Below are 23,695 nucleotides of genomic sequence, written 5' to 3'. Positions count from 1 at the left end.
ATCTTGATTCCTTCCCCCCCCCCATTTGTAATTGTGTGATTAAATAACCATTTGGAAAAGTGTGAAGATCAAGAACAAAATGCCATAGTTTCCTTAAGCAACAAGATTCAAGGAAAAGTAAAAGTGCCTAGTTTTAATTTTATGAATAGGAAGGAAGGCAGCACTTAGTGCAAATAGGGAAAATCACTTTCCCTCATTCTGTCTGAGTTATAGGATGAGTGGATTGGAGTAAATGATCTCTCATATTCTTTCCAGTTCTAAATCTGTGATCCTATGAATTCAGCCATCTCAGGCTTGTTAGAGGACAAGACATTGAGTTCCTCAAAGATGGATACTTCATATGGGAAGTTATATCAGTAGGAAGATATAGGTGTTTGTAGAAAACTGAGGATGGCCAAGGGTGTTGATGAAAAGCAAGGGAAATGCTTATTACTACTGCTCAGACTGAAGCTTCCCAATAATTCCATCATGTTCAACAAGTTGACTTAAAAGGCTTACATGGATTGATATCTAAAGCTGCTGCCAACTACCTTCCCTCTTCCTCTAAATTTGTGGGGGTGGTACAATGGGAATGAGTGTTGAGTTTGGAGCCAGAGAACCTGGCCCCAAGTTCCAGTTCTGCTATTTGTCACATTTGTGACTTTCATAACTATTTAGCCTGTCTGCCCTGTTTCCCCTTCTGAAAAATGAGGCGGTTGAAATAGATAACTTCCAAATTACCTTTCAAATCTGCAACCCTGAAATTGTGGGTTCCCATAGAGAATATAAATTTGATAACTTGAATGTCAGCACCTCCCTTGACATTCCTCTATATTCACCCTGTTCACCAGTTCCCCTCCACATTCTTCAATATGGCAATCATAGGACTTAAGTGAAATTTTAAAAAAAATCAAAACAACACACTTCCTTCATGAGGAAGAGCTTAGGTATCTATGCCTTAGACTTAAAAAATAAAGTGCATGACCAAATCAACACCGAGTATGTCTTACGTTGTATGAAACTGAAACCTCCACAGTGAAGATCTAGTCTTAAAATGTCCACATGTACATTATTTTAATGAATCTGATATTGAAATTATAGTTAAGCAGAGTAATTCATTGGACATAGCCATTGTTCCCAAATGTAAAGATGACTTAACAACATCAGTGAATAGAGTACATCTATTTTATAATTTAATATGTGTATTAAGTTTCAATCAACCATTAACAGAAAGAAAAAAGTAAAGCAAGAAATAGTACTCTCATTTTTTTAATGTCTTAAAATCTGCAAGAATCATCTACTAAGAAAAACTCATGACTGTTACAACACTTGAGAGATCTTGGATAAAGTGGACTACTCAAATTTCAGGAAGAATAGAATTCACCATGTTTACATGAGGGTAAGAAGGCACGTGACGTGTTTTAGATATAACTGTTTTTTAATGCTGCTAATGTAAATCATCAGGGAAAATGGCAGTTGTAATGTCTTTCACTTTTTAGACTCACTCATTGATGATATGGAGCACCATCTCCTGTGCCACTCTTATGAGTTCTTCTCAGAAATCTTGACTGTGACAGTCTTGACTTCGATGTATTCATGGAGACCATACTCTCCCCTGGAGGGGAAAAAAAATTCAAAATTGTGTTTGAGATACTATTATCCATACAATATAGTCAATGTCTCAGTATGAATTTGGGTTTTTTCTTTGGGCAGATATAAGATAGGGTAGGCTGGTGGCTAAAAGGAAAGCCTTGGAGTCAAGGTCAGGGTTCAGATCCTTCCTTTGACTCATGCTAGCTATGTGACCATGGGCAAATCACTTAATGTCCAAGGGCTTCAAATCTCAAAGACTATACATAAAGGATGAGTTGTTGATCTATATCAGTAGGAGATATTTCTACATGGGTAATTTCCCATGTTCACAAAATCCCATTTATGGACTATTCATGAAAACTTTAGAATTAATGCCTTCAGAAACACTGCATCTTCTCAGAAACATCAGGAATAGAAGCGATGAATATTAGAGGCACTTTATGTATTAATGACTTTTCTCCTACAAAATCATATAAAAACTTAGGGCTCTTTTGGATGCCCAGCTACATTGTTTTAAAAATTGGAAGCTTTAAAACCAGTGTTATTATTATAATTAAGTAATATGTGTATTACTTCATCAGACACAGGACTGATATCCTAGAAATATTTCCAAAGCCAATAGCAGGGGAATATCTAGCTATGTAAGTAACTTGCGATAGAGGGAGGGTAAGGAGTGGAATGAGACAGTGACACAGTACAGAAGGCAATTGGAAGGGATAGGGCATAGTGTGTAAAGAGGACAATTAAACTGTGTGCAGTTTCAGTGGGTTAAAGGGTGGCCTGCCTCCCTGTCATTCTGCTAAGAGCTGTGACCCTGTTTCATCTCTTGAACTCTTATTATACCTCCAAACTCCTGAAGAAATGCAGGTTGGTAGCCAGTGAGGCAGAGTGTGTAGAAACATTTATAACATGGGGAAAGTAAATATTCCTTTCCTTTCAGATTGGCACCTGATGCAAAGTCCTTACCATCCTTCCCTAGTTGTGGGATTTCAAAACACAAGTGAGTAGTATACATATATTTTCTAGGTGACCACTGAACAGGAGGAACCTGAATCTTCACAGCATTCAAGAATCATTTTACAGTGACTATTGAAATATTATTGGGGGCAGATAGATGGTGCAGTGGATAGAACAGTGGCCCTGGAGTCAGGAGGACCTGAGTTCAAATCCGGCCTCCGACACTTGACCCTTACTAGCTGTGTGACTCTAGGCAAGTCTAGCCATTGTCTAGCCAAAAATAAAAATATTGAATTATCATGAGATTAAAGGTGACCATTCAATAGACAGATTTGCCATTGAGAATTCTAATACTCTTTCAAATAATCACCACCTAATAGATACAGCAAAGCAAGAAGAAAACAGTACTTCTAAAAAAGCAAACATACCACAGAGGAATTAAACATTCAAGTATTTATTACCAGCCAACTATATTCCATAGTATGTTTATTTTGTTGGCTGGCATGAAATGGAAAGACCTTTGCTTAAAACTGAGAAGCTAACATAGCTCCTATGTATTTTAAAAATGAAAAAATTAGTATATTTTTCTTACAATGATGAATTTATAAAGAAAAATAAGTTGTATAATTCTTTAAATGAATATGAATATGGTTCTATTTTGATTTTTATCTTTTGTCCAGAAACAATTCATATCTCTGTAAATGTAAGGATGTGTCTTATCTATTTGAATGTTCTTTTTCATATTAATCTGGATCTAAGAATCAGTGAGTTATTTGGGTTTATAGGTTCCTAAGAAAGCAGAGGGAGGGCACGTGATAAAAAAGAGACTGAATTTATTCTTGAGCACACAGGAAACATCATCTAGTATCATGAAGACAAATCTTAAATAGCACGTATTGTAGATATGCCACACGAAATGCCAAAAGGCTTTACATACATTTCTCGCCCATTTCCAGACATCTTGAATCCACCAAAAGGGACTTGAGGAGAAGGCCCGCCATAGCAATTCACCCTACAAAGACAAGCGTATTTTATGTTAACATTTCATTTTATTTAATTCAGAGTTGTTTATGCGTACTATGTATGAGACTCTTTTGATTTTGTTTTTTTGAAGGGAAAGCAGGAAAGGAAGTGGAATAAGCGTTAATTATGGGTAAACTATGTGTCAGGCACTGTGCTAAGTGCTTTACAAACATTATCTCCTTTAACTTTCAGATCAGATCTGTAATTTCATTTGGATACAGAACTCCCAGTGAAAAATGTTTCTCTACCAAAGTAGATCTACATCTGCTCTGCAACTTACAGTCCTAAATTGCTCCAGGACACTTAATGGTCAAATGACTTGTCCAGAGCTATGGTCAGTATCTGTCAGGTACAGGCCTTGAACCAAGGCCTTCAGGATTTTGAGGCCATCTCTTTATCTAACAGAACAAACTATATCTCTGCAAGGTTTATTGTAGGTAATTAATGCAAAATTTTCCAGGTTTAGGTGAACTAAAAAGGTGAAAACTCTTTAGCTATTAACTCTAAGGTAATTTATATATTTATTTCAGTAATTCAATGGCATTGTCATCTTATCAATATGGGTACTCCCCTCTATTGGAGAACAGGCCCATCCACTTGTTTTGGAGCCTGCACGACTCTCAAGAAGCCAAAAGAACTTATAATTTTATTACATTTTAATGGATTGGACCATAAGAGAGTCTTATACTATTTGTAAGATGTTGTTATATAACAAATTAAAGGAGGTAGTTGGGTATATCAACACCTACTTACTCTACGGACTAGCTCACTCACTTCAACCTGCTCTCTCAGTGAAGGGCCTAACGTACCCATTGAAATGGACTCCCACAATGTGATTACGTCAAAATTCTCTTGACGTCCTAGGATTAAGCATGTTCTGGGGGATATATACTTGGTATATTTACCATGTTATTTCTTGAGCCCCCACTGATGCATTTCCATTTATGTAAACAAGCCACTCACAATGATGATACTTTCAAGTCTTAAATAAGATCATTTATGTAACAACAAAGTAAAAAAAGATAACAGCAACATTTCAGGTATTGACATGTTAAAACAATTCCATGAACAATGAAACATATTACAGCCTATAAATAATAATAATAATTACTAAGATTTATATAACACTCACTATATGCCAGGTACTGTTCTAAGCACTTTGTAATTATTATGTCATTTGATCAAATAGCTTCATAATAACCCCAGGAGGAAGGTGCTATTATCATACCCATTTCATAGATGAGGAAATGGAGGCAAATAGAGGTTAAGTGACTTGCCAAGGATCACACAGCTAGCAAATGTATGAGGCTACATTTGAATTGAGGTCTTTGTGATTCCAGGCTCAGTGTTCTATCCACTGAACTTCTTAGGTCATAATCTCTCACCATAGCACTTAGTATCTGTGGGGGAGAGTGGGCATACACTTACAAAACCCTGTCAAGAGAGCATAGGAATCAGCAAAACCCATGTTCTTTAGGTAGCTCATAATTCTGGGCCTGTAGACTTTGCTATCTTCTTTTTATCCCAGGAACCACAGATAAAAGTTCTTAGAACATAGCATGTTATTAAAGGTAAAAGCAGAAGTGATTTTTAAATGCTCAGAAATCCCTACAGAACAGATAATGAAACCACTGGAAAATTCTTAAGGTGAGAAAAATTTTTTGGTTGCAGGAAATTCTTTAGGATAGTGCTTCTCAGATTGGAAGTTGGAATTCTCACTAAGAAGGAAGTCTATTTGGACTGCTTATGCCAGTGCATAACACACGTCCACATTATCCATATGTGTATGTGTACATATATATTAACATATTATTATATATAATTAATACAAAAAACATAATTAATATAATAATTATATTAATTAATATGTAATTCGCTCTAACTATGATGGAGAATGTAGGTAAGAAATAGCATCATGGGAAATGTTTGGATTAAGAAGGAGTAGCTGGATGAACGATCCCTCGTCTAGCCTCAGGTAAGGCCCAAAATGACTAGAAGGCAGGTACTACAAAACTGCAATGTGACCTCAAAGGCTGATATAGCAGCTAATCTGAGAACAGGCAATTCCTATAACAAAACAGACAATGAGGTGAATCACAGAAGGCTGCCATATCACCCTGAAGTGCTGATGAAGGAAAACCACTGAATTTAGAGTCAGGAGACTTGGATTCATATTCCAGTTCTGCTCCTTATTGTGTGACTTCAATATGTCACTCAACTTCTTTGAGACTCAGGTTTCTCATCTATCAGACTTAGGGGGTTGGACTAAATGAATCCCAAGTTTCCTTTCAACTCTAAATAGCATATCCCTAAATATAACCAAGAAGATAAGGTTCCATTCTTGCCTCTCAACCATACAGGTCGTGTGACCCTGGGCAAGTCACTAATCTCTCAGTGCTACTGGCAACTCTTGAAAATGCCTCTAAGACAACTTTCCAAGCTTCAGGGCAGGTGCTAATATGCATTGGCAGTACAGTTTTCTTAATGGGAGATCTCTATACTAATGACATTGTAGGTCTGGACCCCAAATAAAAATACGTAATCTTAACATATAACACTGTGCCTTCTACATCAATTAGTGCAGTGCTGAGCATGTAGCAGGCACTAACAAATATTTATTGATTAATTAATTTTTCCCTGTTGTATTGGACCTGTAATTTCACTGGTAGAGTTTCCACTCTTAGCTGGGAATCCTTTCCATTGATGGAGCAAGACAAGTTATGCTTTAACATAATCCTGTAACAAAAAGGGTTAAATGACTCGCCACACAGCTAGTGTTTGTCAGAGGAAGGGCTTGAACATCAGTCTTCCTGATTTCAAGGCTGGTTCTCACTGGATGTGTGACCTTGGCTAAGTTATATGAATGCCTCCATTTCCTCATCTTTAAAAAAGAGATAATTCGATCACTGACCTCCCAGGATTGCTCTCAGGGTAAAATGAGGTAAGATTTGTAAAATGCTTTGCATTCTTTAAAGCTCTGCATAAAATCTATCTATTATTATAATAGTTTTATTTTATATTATTGTATAATAGTATTTGTTGTACTATTTATAGTAATAATGCTTCATATTTTATATAAATTATTTTATGTACTTTTCATATATTATATTTTACATATAAATAATATGTAAATTATATAATGTAGGTTTTATATATTAGGAAATCATTTATTTATTTTTATAAATATTTTATATATTATTTGTATGTTTACATTGTTATAGATTATTAAAATTTGTTTTGTCATAGTAGTAGTAGTAGTAACATTATTATTTACTAACACCACAATACCTCTCAATTACTTGATTTTAAACAACAAATTTAATTAAATTATTTTCAAGAAAAAAACTGTAGAGAATAGACAGACCTCAATTAAACTACCCTGTCACTCATCTACAAAATTATCAGTAGCTCAGAATACAAGCAGAAAAAAATCCACATCTCAGTGGCCTGCCTGGTTTGAAAGAAAAGCATGTTGCTTTTCAAATGTCCAAGTTTTTCTCTTAAGGTGATTTGAGATGTGATTGAATCTCCTAGAAAAAGCTACCTCACTAAGTTTTGACTTACCAGACTGTTCCTGCTTGAAGGGCAGAGGAAACGGTCAAGGCTTTATCAAGGTCTTTGGTGAAAACGCCTGCTGCTAAGCCATAGTGGGTATTGTTGGCCCTCTTGATCACTTCATCGATAGTTTTAAACTTCATGATTTGTTGAACTGGTCCAAAAATCTGCTCCATAGAAAGGAGAGGGAGAAATAAGTGGAGGGAATGAAAGAGAGGAAAAGAAAATCAGAGGGAAAGCACATAAATCAAATAAAGTTGACTGCTCTTTCTGTTGTGTGGACAGTTTGTTCTTGATTGGTTTTTTGTTTCTGTTTTGTTTTGCTTTGTTTTGGGACATGAATTGAAGCATGACAAGTTTGTTGTAAGTGGAAGTTTTCCTAAAATGACATATGAAATCACTTTGGAGTAAATTGGTCCCCATACTCATGTGTTAGAATGATATCAATGGCAAGTAATTTTTGTCAAATAGACTGTAAGCTCCTCAAGATCAGAGACTGGTTTTCGATTTGTTTTTTATTCCCAGTGACAAGCATAGTACCTTACACTTAGTAGTCATTTAATAAAAGCTTGTTGAATGAATATCCTAATAGGAAACAAGTCAGGAGGCACCATGGTGGAGAGAATGCAGAATCAGAATCAGAGGGCATGGGTTGTCATGTTAGCTCTGCTACTACTACCTGTTTGATATTGTGCAAATCACTGCCTTTTTTCAGTCTCAGTTAGTTATCTGTAAAATGAGGGGATTAGAACAAATGACCTCCAAGGCCCCTACAAAGCTTTAGATCTATGATTCTGTACCTCAGATAAATACATTTATGTGAGAAATCAAATTTAGGGTGAGGGCTATTTTTAATCTTCCTATTCCCACTCTTAACTTTTGATGAAAACTGCACAAATATAGGGCGTCCCAAAAGTCTTGGGGTGGTTTTAAGTTGCTATCAAAGGTTAAACCTGCACTAAGACTTTGGGAACACCCTATAGCAAGAACAAACCCCAGAAGCCAACACTGACCCTCTGAAAGAAGGTATTCATCAGGGTGTGAATTATTTTAATGATAAATATTCTGTCAGAGTGAGCTTGTTTTATGATCTGGTCACTAGCCTATAACAGTATCCATAGCCAGGAGTCTTTTGACTTATTTTAAACCTAAGATACAGGAAACAATTTGGGTAAAACCATGGAGTGACTTGAAGGTTCAGTACTCAGCTCCACACCTTCATCTCCTATGGTCCATGATCCAATCAGTAAGAATTATGTCTTTTGGTTATGATCAGAATGACCGCGGGAAATCACATCATCTCTTTGGGCCTCTATTATCTTCATCTTAAAATTAGGTAATGTGACTAGATAATATTTAAAGTAGTTTCTAGCTCTTAATCCTGTTGCTACTATGATCCTAACCTAGCCAGGGGTATTGCCCCTATCCACTACTTGTGAATTTGGAGTTGGAGAGGGGAGCAGAAAAGTCATAAATTTAAATAGATTGAGTTTTTTGTTTAAATGTAGATATCACATTAAGTTATAGGAGCAAATGCAATCAGTAAATGTTAATAGTTCAAAAATACTTTAGGACTTCCAAATGGTTGCAGAAATTACTCAAGGCTTGCCTCTTAGAACTAAGAAGTTATTTGTTCTGGCAATGAATAGAATAAATATTTTAGTATTTGTAATCAGCTTCAGGTTTCTGGGTTTTCTTTCACACTTATCTTCCAGACATCTATAACAATTCTGAAGTAACATCTTAGATATTTCTCCCTCCTATCCTACTGTAGCCAAGAAATGGGAACATTTCATTGAAAAAGAAATTGAGCGAAAGCTATTCAAATATTTGTAAACCTTGAAGAATTGTCCAGTTTGTAATGCCTTCAATTTGGATTGTCATTTGTCTGGCAAACAAGCATTACACAAAGACTGGGGTAATACTCAGGTGCCTAAGAATTCTTTAAACAAAGTCAGATAAATTACTTTATCAAAGTAAAGTTGTTCTTCTCTGAAAGAGAAATGATAACTTACACATGGCCAGAGGCCTTTGTAATTGAATATGGCTGCAACGCAGATTGATTGATTGTAAAGGGAAACAAAATGAACATCAGTGGCAAAGTGGTCTAATGTAGAGAATTTGTACATAAGAATCAGGCGGACTGGAATTCTGTTTCCATGCTTCCATCAACCAGCTGTGATACCTCAGGCAAGCCACTTTGCCATCACTAAATCTGTTATCTTGTCAAAAGGGTAATAACAATGAGTGAGGTAACAGAAATATATAGAGGATCTCTGATTTTACCAGTGTTGGGAATTCCCACTAATAAAATCAGAGGATCACCATGATATGATTTAGTTGGCAAGTCTTGAGGAGTGGCTGAAACACACAAAGGGTAAATGATGTGTCTAGGTGGCTATTTAATGTCAGAAGCAAGATTTAAAACAAGGTTTTTCTAACCATGATACTAACACTCATCCATAATTCATAATATCTCTGTTTGAGTAAGGATAATAAGATCAGAGATTCTAGCACTCTCTGAAAAGTTAAATAGGCTTTAAGAAGATAGTTGTGTGACTCTGGGAAAGTCACTTAACCCTGTTTGCCTCAGTTTCCCTATCTGTGAAATGAGCTGAAGAAGAAAATGGCAAACTAGTATCTTTACCACGAAAACCCCAAATGGGGTCAAGTGTTGGACATGACTGAAATGACACAAAACAACAAATGAAGATAGTACACATGGGCACACTGGGAAATGTGTACAACTGGCTGTCCAAAAATGGGGACTCAGATTTAGTTTTGATCTGCATTATTAACATTTCCTTCATCACTTTCTCAAGTCTAGTAACAACAAAATAACAAATCAAACCACGATTTGTAAGGTTTGATTTTTTTTAAAGTGTAACTATACATGAACATTTAACAATTAGCTCTGAAGTGGAACAGCCTCCAGCATAGCCCTGAAAGACATTGCTATAAACCATTCTACTCTAGGGCTGAAGAGCAATGCTTCTACGTTATCTTCTTATGAGAGTCTTGTGTTCAAATATGGGGGCTTTTTTGTGGTCCTTGCCATATATATAAAGATATCAAGAAACTGGAGAAAGGTCAGAGTAGTTCAGGGGAAATAGCATTCATTTTCTTTGGAGTCAAAGGTTATGAGTTCACAGCCCCATTGATTGCCAACTATTTGTGTGATCATGTGTGATTTATTCTCTCAAGGCCTCAATTTTTCATTTGGAAAATAAAGGGGTGTCAAAGTCTTCTTAGGTCCCTCCCAGCCTTAGCTCAATGAACTTATGCTCCTAACAGTATGATCCAACTATTAAGAAGATGAAACAAATAGGTCTATTGGAGAAAGGAGAAGTAAAAGGAGTATGTTTGATGTAAAAACAAAAAAAGACTAAAGGGTAACTCCTGAGTTATTATCTTGTGAGGAAAATGTAACTAGTGAATTCTCTACATTTCTGTTAAAAATAGGCATTCTGTAATCCTTAGAATACTATTTAAATGTTAGCAATTATCATCATTGTTATTATTAGATGGAATATGGAAATTATATGGAAAGGGAAGCAGAAACTTGAGTTGTATTGAAGTGAAAACCTCTTGAAAGTCAGGGTGACAAAAATGTTGTGAAGTCTTCATCTCTCCAGAAATGGCAACAACAAAATCACAGTTTATTCTGGATGGCTTAGTTACCCTCAAGCATGAAAGGCAGTGCTCTGACATCCCTGGTCTCTTCAAGGTCCATGATTCTTAAACTGGCACAATGATTTCAATAATATTTTATGAATTAAAGTCAAAGCAATCATGGCATGTACAAGGGTAAGTGTTATGAAGGTTCCCTATCATTGAAAAGTGGGAAAATACTAATTAATATGGTGTTTTATGATTTCTAAGTTTTTAAGCATATAGAAATATTTTCTCTTTCTATTACTTGGGTATAATGTACTTTGGAACTACCATATGATAATTAGTAATTATTGCCATAGGGTTTGGGTGTGCTCAGTGTTCCCTAGCCTAGGTGACACTGGCTAAAGTTCTATCAATGAATGAGATGAACCAATTAAGGTAAATAGAAGGGGGGATTCTCAGATACAGGGAAACTTATTCACCCAGTTATGTCTTGAAAATGGACGCTTTGTTAGCTGTGACCCTGGGCAAGTCACTTAACCCCATTGCCTAGCAAAACAAAACAAAAAAAAAGGGGGGTGGAGCCAAGATGACTGCGTGAAAGCAGTGACTTGCTTGAGCTCTCCCCCAAACTCCTCCAAATACCCGTAAAAAAATGGCTCTAAACAAATTCTAAAGCAGCAGATCCCACAAAAAGACAGAGTAAAACAAATTTCCAGCCCAAGACAGCCTGGATGGTTGATCAGAAAGGCACATCGAGGAGGGCGGTAAGAGGAGCATGGGCGCGCAGGCTGCAGCGAACCTGGAGCAAGCCTCAGAGGAATGAATCACAGGCAGCTGTGGCAGTTTCCAGATTCATCAATCCACCAACCAAAGACAACTTAGAAGGTGAGTGGGAAAAGTCTGTTTCTGTGGTGCTGAGAGAGGAGCTAGGTCAGAGCCAGCTCGAGAGCGCAGAGCACAGAGTGTGGGCACCAGGCGGTGGCTGCATTCTGAGCTTCCAGACCACAGACTGAGGGGGAATCAAGTGGCTGATCAGAGGGGGACTGCAGGGATCTCTTTGCTGGTGCTGAGGCAGGAATCTCTTGCTTTGCTGGTGATTGGATCTGGGTCACAGTTCTGGGTGGCGGTCCTGGGATGAGGAGGAGCGCTGGTGCGGTGGAACTTGTAGTGGTGGTGAAGAGAAAACCCTCCTCACAGTTCCAGAGAAAAGACTGCTTGTGCGTCACTCAAAGACCAGAGCACAGGCCAGGAAAAGAGTAAACACCTCACCCTTATCATACCACCTTGGAAGAACTGAAAATTTACAGGTCCCTACAAGTATCTCTGAAAACAGCTACAAACCCCGAAGCTTGGGACAGTACATTCTCCACATTGGAAGCAGACTCTTACCTTAACAAAGAGTTTAAAACTCAAGTAATTGGCTGGGATCATGAGCAAAGCACAAAAAGAGTCAGACTATATTATCTTACTTTGGTGACAAAGAAGATCAAAACATACAACCAGAAGAAGACAACAAAGTCAAAGCTCCTACATCCAAAGCCTCCAAGAAAAATATGAATCAGTCCCAGGCCTTGGAAGAGCTCAAAAGGGATTTTGAGAAGCAAGTAAGAGAAGTAGAGGAAAAACTGGGAAGAGAAATGAGAGTGATGCAAGAAAATCATGAAAAACAAGTCAACAGCTTGCTAAAGGAGACCCAAAAAAATACTGAAGAAAATAACACCTTAAAAAATAGCCTAACCCAAATGGCAAAAGAGGTCCAAAAAGCCAATGAGGAGAAAAATGCCCTAAAAAGAAAAATTGGCCAAATGGAAAAGGAAGTCCAAAAGATTACTGAAGAAAATACTTCCTTAAAAATTAGAATAGAGCAATTGGAAGCTAGTGACTTTATGAGAAATCAAGACACTGTAAAACAAATCCAAAAGAATGAAAAATTAGAAAACAATGTGAAATATCATTGGAAAAACAACTGACCTGGAAAATAGATCCAGGAGAGAGAATTTAAAAATTATTGGACTATCTGAAAGCCATGATCAAAAAAAGAGCCTAGACATCATCTTTCAAGAAATTATCAAGGAAAACTGCCCTGATATTTTAGAACCAGAGGGCAAAATAGAAATTGAAAGAATCCACTGATCCTCCTGAAAGAGATCCCCAAAGGAAAACTCCTAGGAATATTGTAGCCAAATTCCAGAGTTCCCAGGTCAAGGAGAAAATATTGCAAGCAGCCAGAAAGAAACAATTCAAGTATGGTGGAAACACAATCAGGATAACACAAGATTTAGCAGCTTCTACATTAAGGACCAGAGGGCATGGAATATAATATTCTGGAGGGCAAAGGAGATAAAGAATCACCTACCCAGCAAAACTGAGTATAATCCTTCAGGGGAAAAATGGTCATTCAGTGAAATAGAGGACTTTCAAGCATTCTTGATGAAAAGACCAGAGCTGAATAGAAAATTTGACTTTCAAATACAAGACTCAAGTGGAACATGAAGAGGTAAACAGGAAAGAGAAATCATAAGAGACTTATTAAGGCTGAACTGTTTACATTCCTGCATGGAAAGATGATATTTATAAGTCATAAGACCTTTGTCAGTATTGGGGTAGTGGGAGGGGAAAAAATTATATGTATGTATGGATAGATAGATAGATGGATTGATTGACTGATAGATTGATAGAGGGCACAGGGTGAGTTGAAGATGAAGGGGTGATATCTGGAGAATAAAATTAAGGGTGAGAGAGGATTATACTAGGAGAAGGAGAAAGGGAGAGGTAGAATGGGGTACATTATCTCACACAAAACAGACAAGAAAAGGTTCTTACAGTGGAGGGGAAATGGGAAGGTGAAAGGTAATGAGGGAATCTTATTCTCATAGGATTTGGCTTAAGGAGGGAATAACATACACACTCAATTGGGTATGGAAATCTGTCTTACCCTACAGGAAAATAGGGGAGGAAGGGGACAAGAGAGCAGGGGGATGATAGAGAGAAGGGCAGATTGGGAAAGGGGTAATCAGAAGGAAGTACTTCTGAGGAGGGACAGGTTCAAAAGAATGAATAGAATAAATGGGGGGCAGGATAGGATTAAGGGAAATAGAGTTAGTTTTTCACAACTTGTCTACTATGGAAGTGTTTTGCATAACTGCACATGTAAGGCCTGTATAGAATTTCTTGCCTTTTCAATGAGGGTGGGTGGGGTGGGAGGAAGGGAGAAAATTTGGAACCCAAAGTTTTAAAAACGTATGTTTTTAAAAAAATGTTTCCACATGGAGCTGGGAAATAAGAAATACAGGAAATGAGGTACAGAAATATATCCTGCCCTACAGGAAAATAGAAGGGGAAGGGGATAAGAGAAGGGGGGGAGAGATAGAAGGAGGGCAGACTAGGGGAAGGGGTATTCAGATTGCATGCCATCTTGGGGTGGGGGAGTGCAAGATGAGGTGAAAATTTGGAATTCAAAATCTTGTGGAAGTAAATGTTGAAAACTAAAAATAAATAAATTTATATAAAAAAAGAATAAGGAAACTTTGTCTTACAGGAAAAAAAAAAGAAAATGGATGCTTTGTGTTCAAGCATGTAGCAATAAAGAAAGTAACTGAAGAAACAGAATGGAATCATGTCCTTTACCTCTTCTTTGGCGATGCGCATGTCATCAGTAACATTGGAGAAAACTGTGGGCTGGATGAAGTAACCTTTGTCTCCCCAAGGGTCTCCTCCACATTCCAGTTTGGCTCCTTCCTTCTTCCCACTCTCAATGAGGTCAAGTATTTTAGTGTACTGCTCTTTATCAATCTAAATGAAAATATGAGGGGCAGAGGAGGGAAGGACAACAGAAAAGAAAGAAAAATTAAACTTAGAATGACAATGATTCTTTGAACTTGTGATTAAGAAAAAAAGAAAATGGTCCAATGTTGCAAATATATCTAAATAGCTTTCCTGGACTGAAAGTTAGCTTTTTCTAAAAAAAATCTGTCTTTGTAATGTATTACCTAAGTATAAATTAAGATGATTGTTATTACTAAAATGTATAATAAGAAATTTTATGACTAGCTAATTTAAATAAATCTTTGACCTGTGACTGAAATAAAGAGGAAAAAAGCCCGTTCTTTAGCTACCTTTACATGGCTAGTCTCAAATTACTGAAGAATGTCTCAGTGTAAAATGTATGGAGTATGAAGAGAAACGAAATAATAAACATTCGTTCAATTACAATTCAACCAAAGTCCATCCTAATGTGCTTTAAAAATTAAGAAAAAATACTCCAATTAATCTTGGTTGACTTTTATTTGGTAAAAAAAAAAAGAGTCATCTAGCCTAAAATTTAGAAGGCTATTTGTTCCCAATGAGTTTATACCCTCTCCTGAAATCAATAAAGGTTATGGCAAAAGTCATCAAGAGAAGTTTAAAATGGTAGCTTGTTGTTCTTTTTTGTCCTTTGTTCTCAAAGAGGACCATGACATCAAGAAGATGATACCATGACTTGGAGGTGAATTGGATTTAAGTGAGGAGGGCTGTGCATTTTCCCAACCTCACCTTGAAATGGTAGCTTAAACTGGGAGGGAGTGTTTCCAGGCCAGTAACTTGGTAATTGCTAACATAATACAAATACAATTACTTCCTGTTAGCATTTTCTCATGATAACTATCTCTTGACTTTATTGGGTTCCCTTGAAGTTATCTAAGTTTAAGAAGAATTTAGTAAATATTCAGTTTCTTTGTTAAGCATTTCAAAATTTATTGTGTCATGAAAAAAGGTAAAGTTTATCAAAGAAAGAGAGTGGTTTAAAAGTTCCTGATCCCTCATGCACATTTGGGGGGTGGGGGTGGGAGAAGGCTGACAAAGAAAAAGAAAATATGATGAGTGTAAACAGGACTGGATTTGGAGTCAGAAGACTCAGGTCAGATTCTAGCTCTACTACTTACTTGGCTAAGTGACTATACTCACTTAACCTTTATGAGTCTCAGTTTCTTTATAAATGGGATGATGACATTTTGCACTATCTCATAGGGCTGTTATAAGAAAAGTGTTTTTAAGTTACAAAATAGCATTTTTGAAAGAGGGGAAGGGAGGAAGGAAGGGAGAAAAATTTTGAACTCAAAATATTGTAGAAATGAATGCTAAAAAATGTCTTGCCGTGTAATTACAAAAAAAAAATACTATCAGAATAACCCCCCTCCCAAAAAAATTCCAAAGTATTACATAAAAGAAATAGTTAGTTTTTAAGAGGGCCACTTTATCCAATCAATCAATCCATCCATCAAGAAGTCAAGAAGATCTGCTGATGGCTAAGTAAATCACTTAAAATATCAATGCTCTAGGCAACTCTTTAAGTTACAAGAGAAAGCGAGGACCTGCATTGATAAGAGGGAGTTTCCTCACCAGGGAGTTCTCCAGTGTCATCATACTCAGATAGAAACTGATGACTCTTGTTGATTTAGGAAACCACAAATTAACATTATCCGTATTATACTGCATTTTTATTTATTTTGTTAAACATGTCCTAAATACATTTTCACCTGGTTCTGGCCATACTTGGGAGTTTTACAGGCTGCTTGTGGCCTGCTGGCCAGGAGTTTGACACCTCTGCTTTGTCCCAATGAAACCCCAGGTTCAGTCCCTATGCCCTCTCTACTATGTTCTAAGCTCTATGGTTACAAACTAAAAGTGAAAACAGTCCCTGTTCTATTTGCTTCATTGCATCTTAACAAGAAACAGTTATTTATTTTTTCGTGAATCTTGCTTACTATGCAAATAGGTTGTCAGTATTTAGCTCATGTCACTCTATTAGGTTACAAGTGAGTCAAAGATTACTTGGTAAACACTCATGGATCAGCTTCCATCTTCTTTTGTACTGCCCTCCTCTGCTTCCAGTCTAGTCTGTACTCATGGGGCTGGCTGGGAATAGGAATTCACATACATATGGGTCTGGAAACAGTTTTTCCACTCTCTTCTGACAAATACACTATAATGCTGTAAGTTAACACTTTAAGTTCCACTGTCCTTAAGTTTCCCATTTCCAACTTATCACAGTACAATCAATGAGCAGAATAATATGATCATAGATTTAAAGCTCTATAGGATCTGGGATTTCACCTAGGCCTTGGAGTTAGCCATCTACTAACTGTGTGTGACCCTGGGCAGGTCACTGAAGCTTCATGGGTCCCTGCTTCCTCATCTGGGGCTGTAAGCATGAATTTTAAGATGTTTTTATGACAAATGAATATAATTCTGATCCTACATGCTGATTTTGTGGTTGAAGAAATTAAGGCCCAGAATTTAAATGACAGACCCAAGGTCGTGAAGGTATTAAGGTGCAGAAATGGTAATCAAATGTAGTGCCCTTTCTAAATTGACATCATCATCTTTCTTTTCCTCCACTCCCTAGACTGGCTCTCCTTCCCAATTTTTGGCATAGTATCATCATACTTTTAGGTTGCCATGCTAGAAATATTTGGGACGTGTTTGAGTCCTTCCTATTCTTTTCACCCTACATATTCCTTTTCATACCATATTGTTATCATCTTTTAAAATATCTTTTCTTATCTTCTACCAATGTTATACAATGACCTCCCTATCATCTTTCTGATTCAGGCTTTCTTTCCTCTGATCCCTCTTGCATTTAAGAAACTTGTAAACCTAATCTTCATAAAATATCACTTTCATCATCTTTAAAGTCTACTTCATTAAGTTGAAACTCCTTGGCATGGCTTTCAAACCCATTTCTAACTAGATCTCACCCTACTTATCTGACTGTATTTCTTAATAATCCCCAAATATATTCCAACACTTTGTTAATGTGCACAGTATTCTGCTTGCCTGGAATGATCTCTTTTATCCTCTGTGGATAATTATTATTCTTATCCCACAATTTCTATTCTTTTATTTACCAACCTGAGGGCCTTGATGCACTTCTGGTTTCAGGGGATTCCCCAGAGTGTATTTCTTGGCACGCTCTATGCTCTTCCGAACAAACTCATTGTAAATAGACTCTTCCACAAAAAGCCTTGATGCGGCAATGCAGCACTGACCTTGGTGGAAGAACACACCCTGGTGTGCGAATTCTACAGCATTATCCACTGTAAAAGAAATATCACCAACCCACAGGTTACACAAAGTTAAAAAGAATACATTTCCAAAAGAGATACATATATATATATGTAACACACACACACAAATTGGTTTTTGCCAAGAGGAGAGGAAGTGTCTTCTAGCCCTTAAAATGCGCAGCATATATTCTATGGCTCTTTTTGGACCTCACTGTCACTGAATATTTGTGGATAGAGACTGCATTAAAACTGGATAGTGGGAAAAACTTGAAATGATTGTACAAGTCTCTTGGGTTAAACTGCATGAAAATATCGTTTTGAAAAGACTTGAGTAATTACTCTTTGGATATGGTAAAAAGGACTACTGGAATGAAAGCTAAAGTTTCTTTTTTCTTCCTTTCAATCTTTTAATCTTGTTCTACAGAAAGAATCTTTCAAAATACTTCAAAAAGTGAGACAATATCCTTCAAATAAAAACAAAAAAAACACCACCTACTTATGCCTTGTTGAGATAGTAATATGCACATTTAAAAGTTATATTATTGTTTTTGGGTTAAGTCTTTATCAGAAGACAATACAGTCTTTTTAATGTACTAATTTCCCAGAAACTTAGCTTTGTAGTTATGTATAATTTTTTTAAACTTCGCATACTGTGAACATCAACTTATTTCCTGGCTAAAAGGATAATTTAATCTTTATAGTGTTCAGTTTAGGAGACTTCCCATGTTATCCTTTGATAAGTTAGAGGCCACTAAATTTTATAGTGGATAGAGTCTAAAGTCAAGAAAATCTGAATTCAAATTTAGCCTCTGACACTAGTTATGTGATCTTTGGCAGGTTACACAAACTCAGTCTCTTCAACTGTAAAATGGGGATAATAATGTCATCTACTTCCCAGGAATGTTGTGAGAATGAAATGAGATACTATTTGTAAATCACTTTCCCAGTCTTTACACATACACAGAAATATGTTCATACATGCATATATGTATATGCTAGATTTTATTGTTATTTTTATCATCATCTTTATTACAACGGCCTAAGTACTCAGTTTCCTTTAGCTTGATGGAATTTTCTCACCTCCTTAAAATCCTTCTGAATTAACTTGTAGGGAAAAAAGACTTTTAAAAGCAAACATCTCTTAATGTGGCACAGAAAATGCAAGGACAGTATCATCTGAAAAAGTTATGCAGTAAAAATGTCAGGAAGTAGATGTTATAGTACCATCTCCAAAGTCCATATATCCTCTGCATCTGAGCTTAGCCTTCCTGTTGATATGATAAGGTCTAAAAGCATAATTCAGAGTTTTTTAGTGTGTTGGTTATCTTCCAAAAGTAAAGATAGTGGAGTTTTTGTTTGTTTGTTTTATTCTAATACAAACTCAGGTAAAATGTAAGCCCCTGGAAAGGAGCAACTGCTTTGGTTTTTGTCTTTTGTGTCTCTAGAACCTAGCAAAGTACTTTGCAAACAGAAAGGGCTTGTTGATTTTAAAAAAAAAGTCTCATCCCGGGAATCTAGTTAGAAATGATTTAGCACATTGCAGGATATTGGTCAAACATTGCTCTGAGACATGGTAAAAGTGAGAGAAAAAAGCATTAATCATACTAACAGTCAGCATCAGCAAATACAATGCAAGGACTCTTTCCTCCCAGTTCCAGTGTAACTCTCTTCAGGTTGCTCTTCCCAGCAGCCTGTTTAATTAGCAGGCCAACCTGAAAGAGAACAGAAAGAGGAAGTTGGTTCCCAGTAGGGAAAGTTGCTTGGCTCTCATCCATAGTTCTTGAATTTCTAAGTCCTGTATTTCTCGCGATGTTCCCTCATTTATATCGTTTGTTTGTCTTTGTATTTGCTCAGATGGGAATCTGGACCAAATGGTTTCTAGCATCCTTTCCCATTGGAAAGTTGTGTGATTCTATGATCTCCTTTGTTCTTTAGGTTCACTATCTCAATCTCCTTTTAACTAACACACTATTGAGAAGGAAAACTGGAAGGAAGCATTTGGAGATGCCTTTTGCTTACATTCAGAAGTCTCTGTATTTTATCTTGCTGCATAACAATTCCCCCAAATCAGTTTCTGTTACAATAGCTAATATTTGGCAAGTTGTTCTCCAAACTAAACTTTAGCATAAGAATATAGAGAGCTCCTAAAATACCATTTGATGCCAAATATTGTATTTTAGTAAAACATTTAAATTTAACTAACTGGAAAAAAATGAGTGAATGCTTATGAAGTGCTAGCTTTTATTTTGTATGGTAATTGTCCATTAATAGTGAAAAATCAAAGTGGGTGACAAATGTATGTTGCCCATTTTACATCACAGTTGGGTGAGTAGCAGGTCAAATAAGTCTGACTATATGTAAAACTTTAGCGGTTGCTCTAGATGGACAATGAGTTAGACGTAGAATCAGGCTGCATTGCAGTTGGAGAAATGTGCAATACTTTCAGCAATTCCAGCTATTTTACTGCTAAAATAATCTGTTGATTATCAATATTCTCAAAAGAATTGTAATTACTAACAGTACAAAGGGCAGTAGAAAGACATGAGGCTTATATAAGTGGGCTATAGAACATGATCAACAATGATCTCTTGGAAGTATGAAAGATTAAACTGAGCTCAGGTGTGATCAGAAAAGGAGGTGGTCAGGTAACAAGAATAAGAGACTATAGCTAGAATTTCCATTTGGTATATGAGTACTCAGAAGATACTAAAATTATAAATGAAAGTCCTCCAGTTCTTTTTGTACACCCTCTATGGAGAAAATGGACAGGGATTATTTAGAATGAGAAGGCATCAAGGGGTTATAAGTTCTATTAATCAAGGAACTACCAACACCAATAGAATAATGGATCAATGAAAACATGTAACTTCCTGATTGCTGTCATAAATTACAACATGATATTTGAATCTCCCTGTGTTTTCTTTTGTCACATTAAAACTAATTTAGAGTTTTAATTCAACTGTGTTCTGTGAACCTAGAAAAAGATTTACCTTGGTGTGGAGTCCATCTGAATGGTTATTTTACTTAAAAACCATTAAGATGGACGCATTACTGTGGTGGATGTTGATGGGAATGGCATATACTTGTGATCTCTTTTTCTTAACATATGTACTTATATGCATGTATCTCTCTCTCTCCCTGTGCTCCCTCAGCCTTTCCTACCCAACTCACAGAGTATTGGAATTGGAAGGCACTTTAAAGTTTACTTAGTCCAAGCCCTTTATTATACAGAAGAGGAAACTGAGACACTGAGAGATTGAGATTTGCTGAATATGTAGTTAGTTAATGACAAAACCTGGATTTGAATCCAAAATTTCTGATTTCAAGGCCTGTGCTATTCTTCACAGGGCTGCTATAAGAAAAGTGCTTTGTAATCTCTAAAGCACCATAGGTATGTAAGACCTTATTAACCCTGCCATACCATTCAGCTTTGATCCTGTGAAATAATAACCCAAATAGAGAGGAGTCATTTAAAACTTCCAAGGCTTGATTTGTGTTTCCATCACAGTAGTCATCATTACCTATGTCACTCTGCCCTTAATTAGTTAGCCATTCAGCACCTTTCCTATGTTTTGTTTTGTTTTTTTTGCACTTATGTGGGTACCTAATAATTCAGCATTTCTCACATTTGTCTTGCTTACAAGCACAGTCAGTTCTTATATATCCACTTGTGACTCATCAATGTGACCCATCTTGGCCTTCCTCACCCTGTCAGTTGGTGTGTGCTCATATAATTCAAGCTTGCTTTGATGTTTATCTATGTCAAACACAGTAAGGAACAGCAGTCTGATAGGTGTGAAGAGGGTAAATAACAAAACCTCCGTCAATCAATCAAACGGCAGTTATTTAATACCTACTCTCTGCTAATGTTTCTGCTAGATACCATACCAAAAGCAGAGAGAGAACTCTTGCCTTCAGTGGGGCTTACATTCTCACACCTAGCACAGTGCTCTGCAAATAGAAGGTATTTAATGAAGACCTGTTGAATTAAATTGAAGACTTTTCTCTCTCTAAATTTCTTCCCTCTAAACCGTGTTTGATGGCATTAGATATAAATGTAATTTAAATAGAACTTGACCCCCACATGGCTATATAAACTAACCAGTGGGAATGCCTTCATATTTAACTTGTCTTACCTCTGTGGATCCTGTGAAGGACACTTTATCTACATCCATGTGAGAAGAAATGGCTGCTCCAGCCGTGGGTCCGTAACCGGGCACAATATTTACTACTCCTGGAGGAAATCCTGCCTAAAGAATTCATGAGGTAAAAGAAGAACAGAAGGTAAAAAAATCAATCTTTCTCCAAGCATGATTTCTTTCATTCATTCATTCATTCATTCATTCATTCATTCATCATGACAGAAATCTTTGGTGTGTTCTTAAGACATTCTCGATAAAATATTTTGGTTTTCACTTCCCTTTTTCAGGAAGGGATAGAGTAGAGATAATAGTAACCATGATAGAAAGAAAAGGGAGTCATGAATGGTATGTACATATTTCTTCTATCTCTCCATCCTCTATCTCTCTATCTATTACTCCCCTTGGTTCTTTTTCTAAGGCCTCATCATGATGTCTAATTTAATTCCCATAATTCTTTTAGATTACAACATTAAGAATAACCACTGAAGAACCCAATTCAGCTCTTAGAGTTCTTGAGAGGAAGGAACATTCTCATCCTTAAATGTGTTTGCATCATTATGAGGTATTAGAATAAGATTTTAGAGAGAAGACCTGAATTTTGTTATCTGGCTCAAAGTATATGCCCTGGAAGGGCCTACTGAGCTAGCAAGGCTTTGAAACCAGACCAGTGATAAAACTGGTACTATGTCCAACAATCAGCCTAAGTTTGGGCCTTGTTGGTTGCAAGGTGTCATATTTTTCAGCTGCAGCAACTCTCAAGACTTTCAACTAATTTTTGTATTGTAAGCAAGATCTATGTCAGTGGGAGATAGCTTCTACACCCAGAAAATTATGTTCTTGGAATACTGAAGAGTAATAAAATAGGGTCTGTGTGTAGAGAGGATGGTAACCATTGAGGGTTATTCAAAACCACATGCAATTCAAACAAACTAAAACAAGATGTATTGGGAATGTAAATATGATGCTGCCTAAATTTTTTAAACAGAAAAATAATCAACATGAGGAATTAAAATGTATTTCTGAGACATTTAGGCATAGAGAACTTTCTTTCTGATACCTCTTTATGCTGGGATATGTATGTGTGTATGTATGTGTACATTTTTGTATACATATGCACACACATATACATATACACAAACATACATATAAACATATAGACACACGTATGTGTGTGTCTATATTTGTATAACAGATTTATTTTATTTTCGATTCATGGAACAAAGCGAACATTTCTGTAACATAGTACAAAAAAAAAGAGACGATTGCACATGAAACTGCAAATCTGTCATGTACAACTTGCTATTCCCTCCAGACATACAACAAAGCTGTCAGGCAAATTTCTTTTTTTTTCCCTTTTTTTCCTCCTCCTTCTGCCCTAGAGATGTTCATCGTTAGACACAATATACACACACATACACACACATACACACACACACACACACACACATAAAATTGTTTTATACATACTTCTATTTATCATTTCTTTCTCTGGGTCCAGACAGCTTGTTTTTTCATGTCTCCCTTATTTTTAATTTGTGTTTTTATAATAGTCAAAACGACTTAATTGCTCAAAGTCATTCTTAAAACCATGTTGGTGTTACTGTATAAAACATTCTCTTGGGTCTACTCCTCGTTCTATATGATTTCATGCAAATATTTCATCCTGGGATATATTTATGCAGATTTTCTGAAGTCTGTGTCAAGGATTTTAATGTTTTCTCACAATGGACAGGGCCCATTGGCCAATGTACAGTTAGATTAAGTAGTGGTGCCCTTCACATA

General features: G+C 36.5%; 1 protein-coding gene across 1 annotated transcript in view; it reads right to left on the bottom strand.

The window, feature by feature from the left end:
- Positions 1 to 1,232: 1,232 nt before the first annotated feature.
- The window catches only part of LOC110223863 (aldehyde dehydrogenase 1A1-like), a 48,190-nt gene continuing 25,727 nt past the window's right edge, over positions 1,233 to 23,695 (bottom strand). The window contains exons 7-13 of the mRNA XM_021009570.2: positions 21,908 to 22,021; positions 19,381 to 19,483; positions 17,617 to 17,801; positions 14,353 to 14,517; positions 7,117 to 7,274; positions 3,467 to 3,541; positions 1,233 to 1,594 (exon numbers count right to left, since the gene is read on the bottom strand). Coding sequence (XP_020865229.1) covers positions 1,522 to 1,594; positions 3,467 to 3,541; positions 7,117 to 7,274; positions 14,353 to 14,517; positions 17,617 to 17,801; positions 19,381 to 19,483; positions 21,908 to 22,021 — 873 coding nt within the window. The 3' untranslated portion in view covers positions 1,233 to 1,521. The remainder of the gene's footprint in view (positions 1,595 to 3,466; positions 3,542 to 7,116; positions 7,275 to 14,352; positions 14,518 to 17,616; positions 17,802 to 19,380; positions 19,484 to 21,907; positions 22,022 to 23,695) is intronic.

The sequence above is a fragment of the Phascolarctos cinereus genome, unplaced genomic scaffold, assembly GCF_003287225.1.
Source record: "Phascolarctos cinereus isolate Bilbo 61053 unplaced genomic scaffold, phaCin_HiC Scaffold_4;HRSCAF=312, whole genome shotgun sequence".
NCBI lineage: Eukaryota > Metazoa > Chordata > Mammalia > Diprotodontia > Phascolarctidae > Phascolarctos > Phascolarctos cinereus.
The sequence above is the reverse complement of the archived record's forward strand: the minus strand, read 5'-3'. Positions and strand labels throughout refer to the sequence as shown.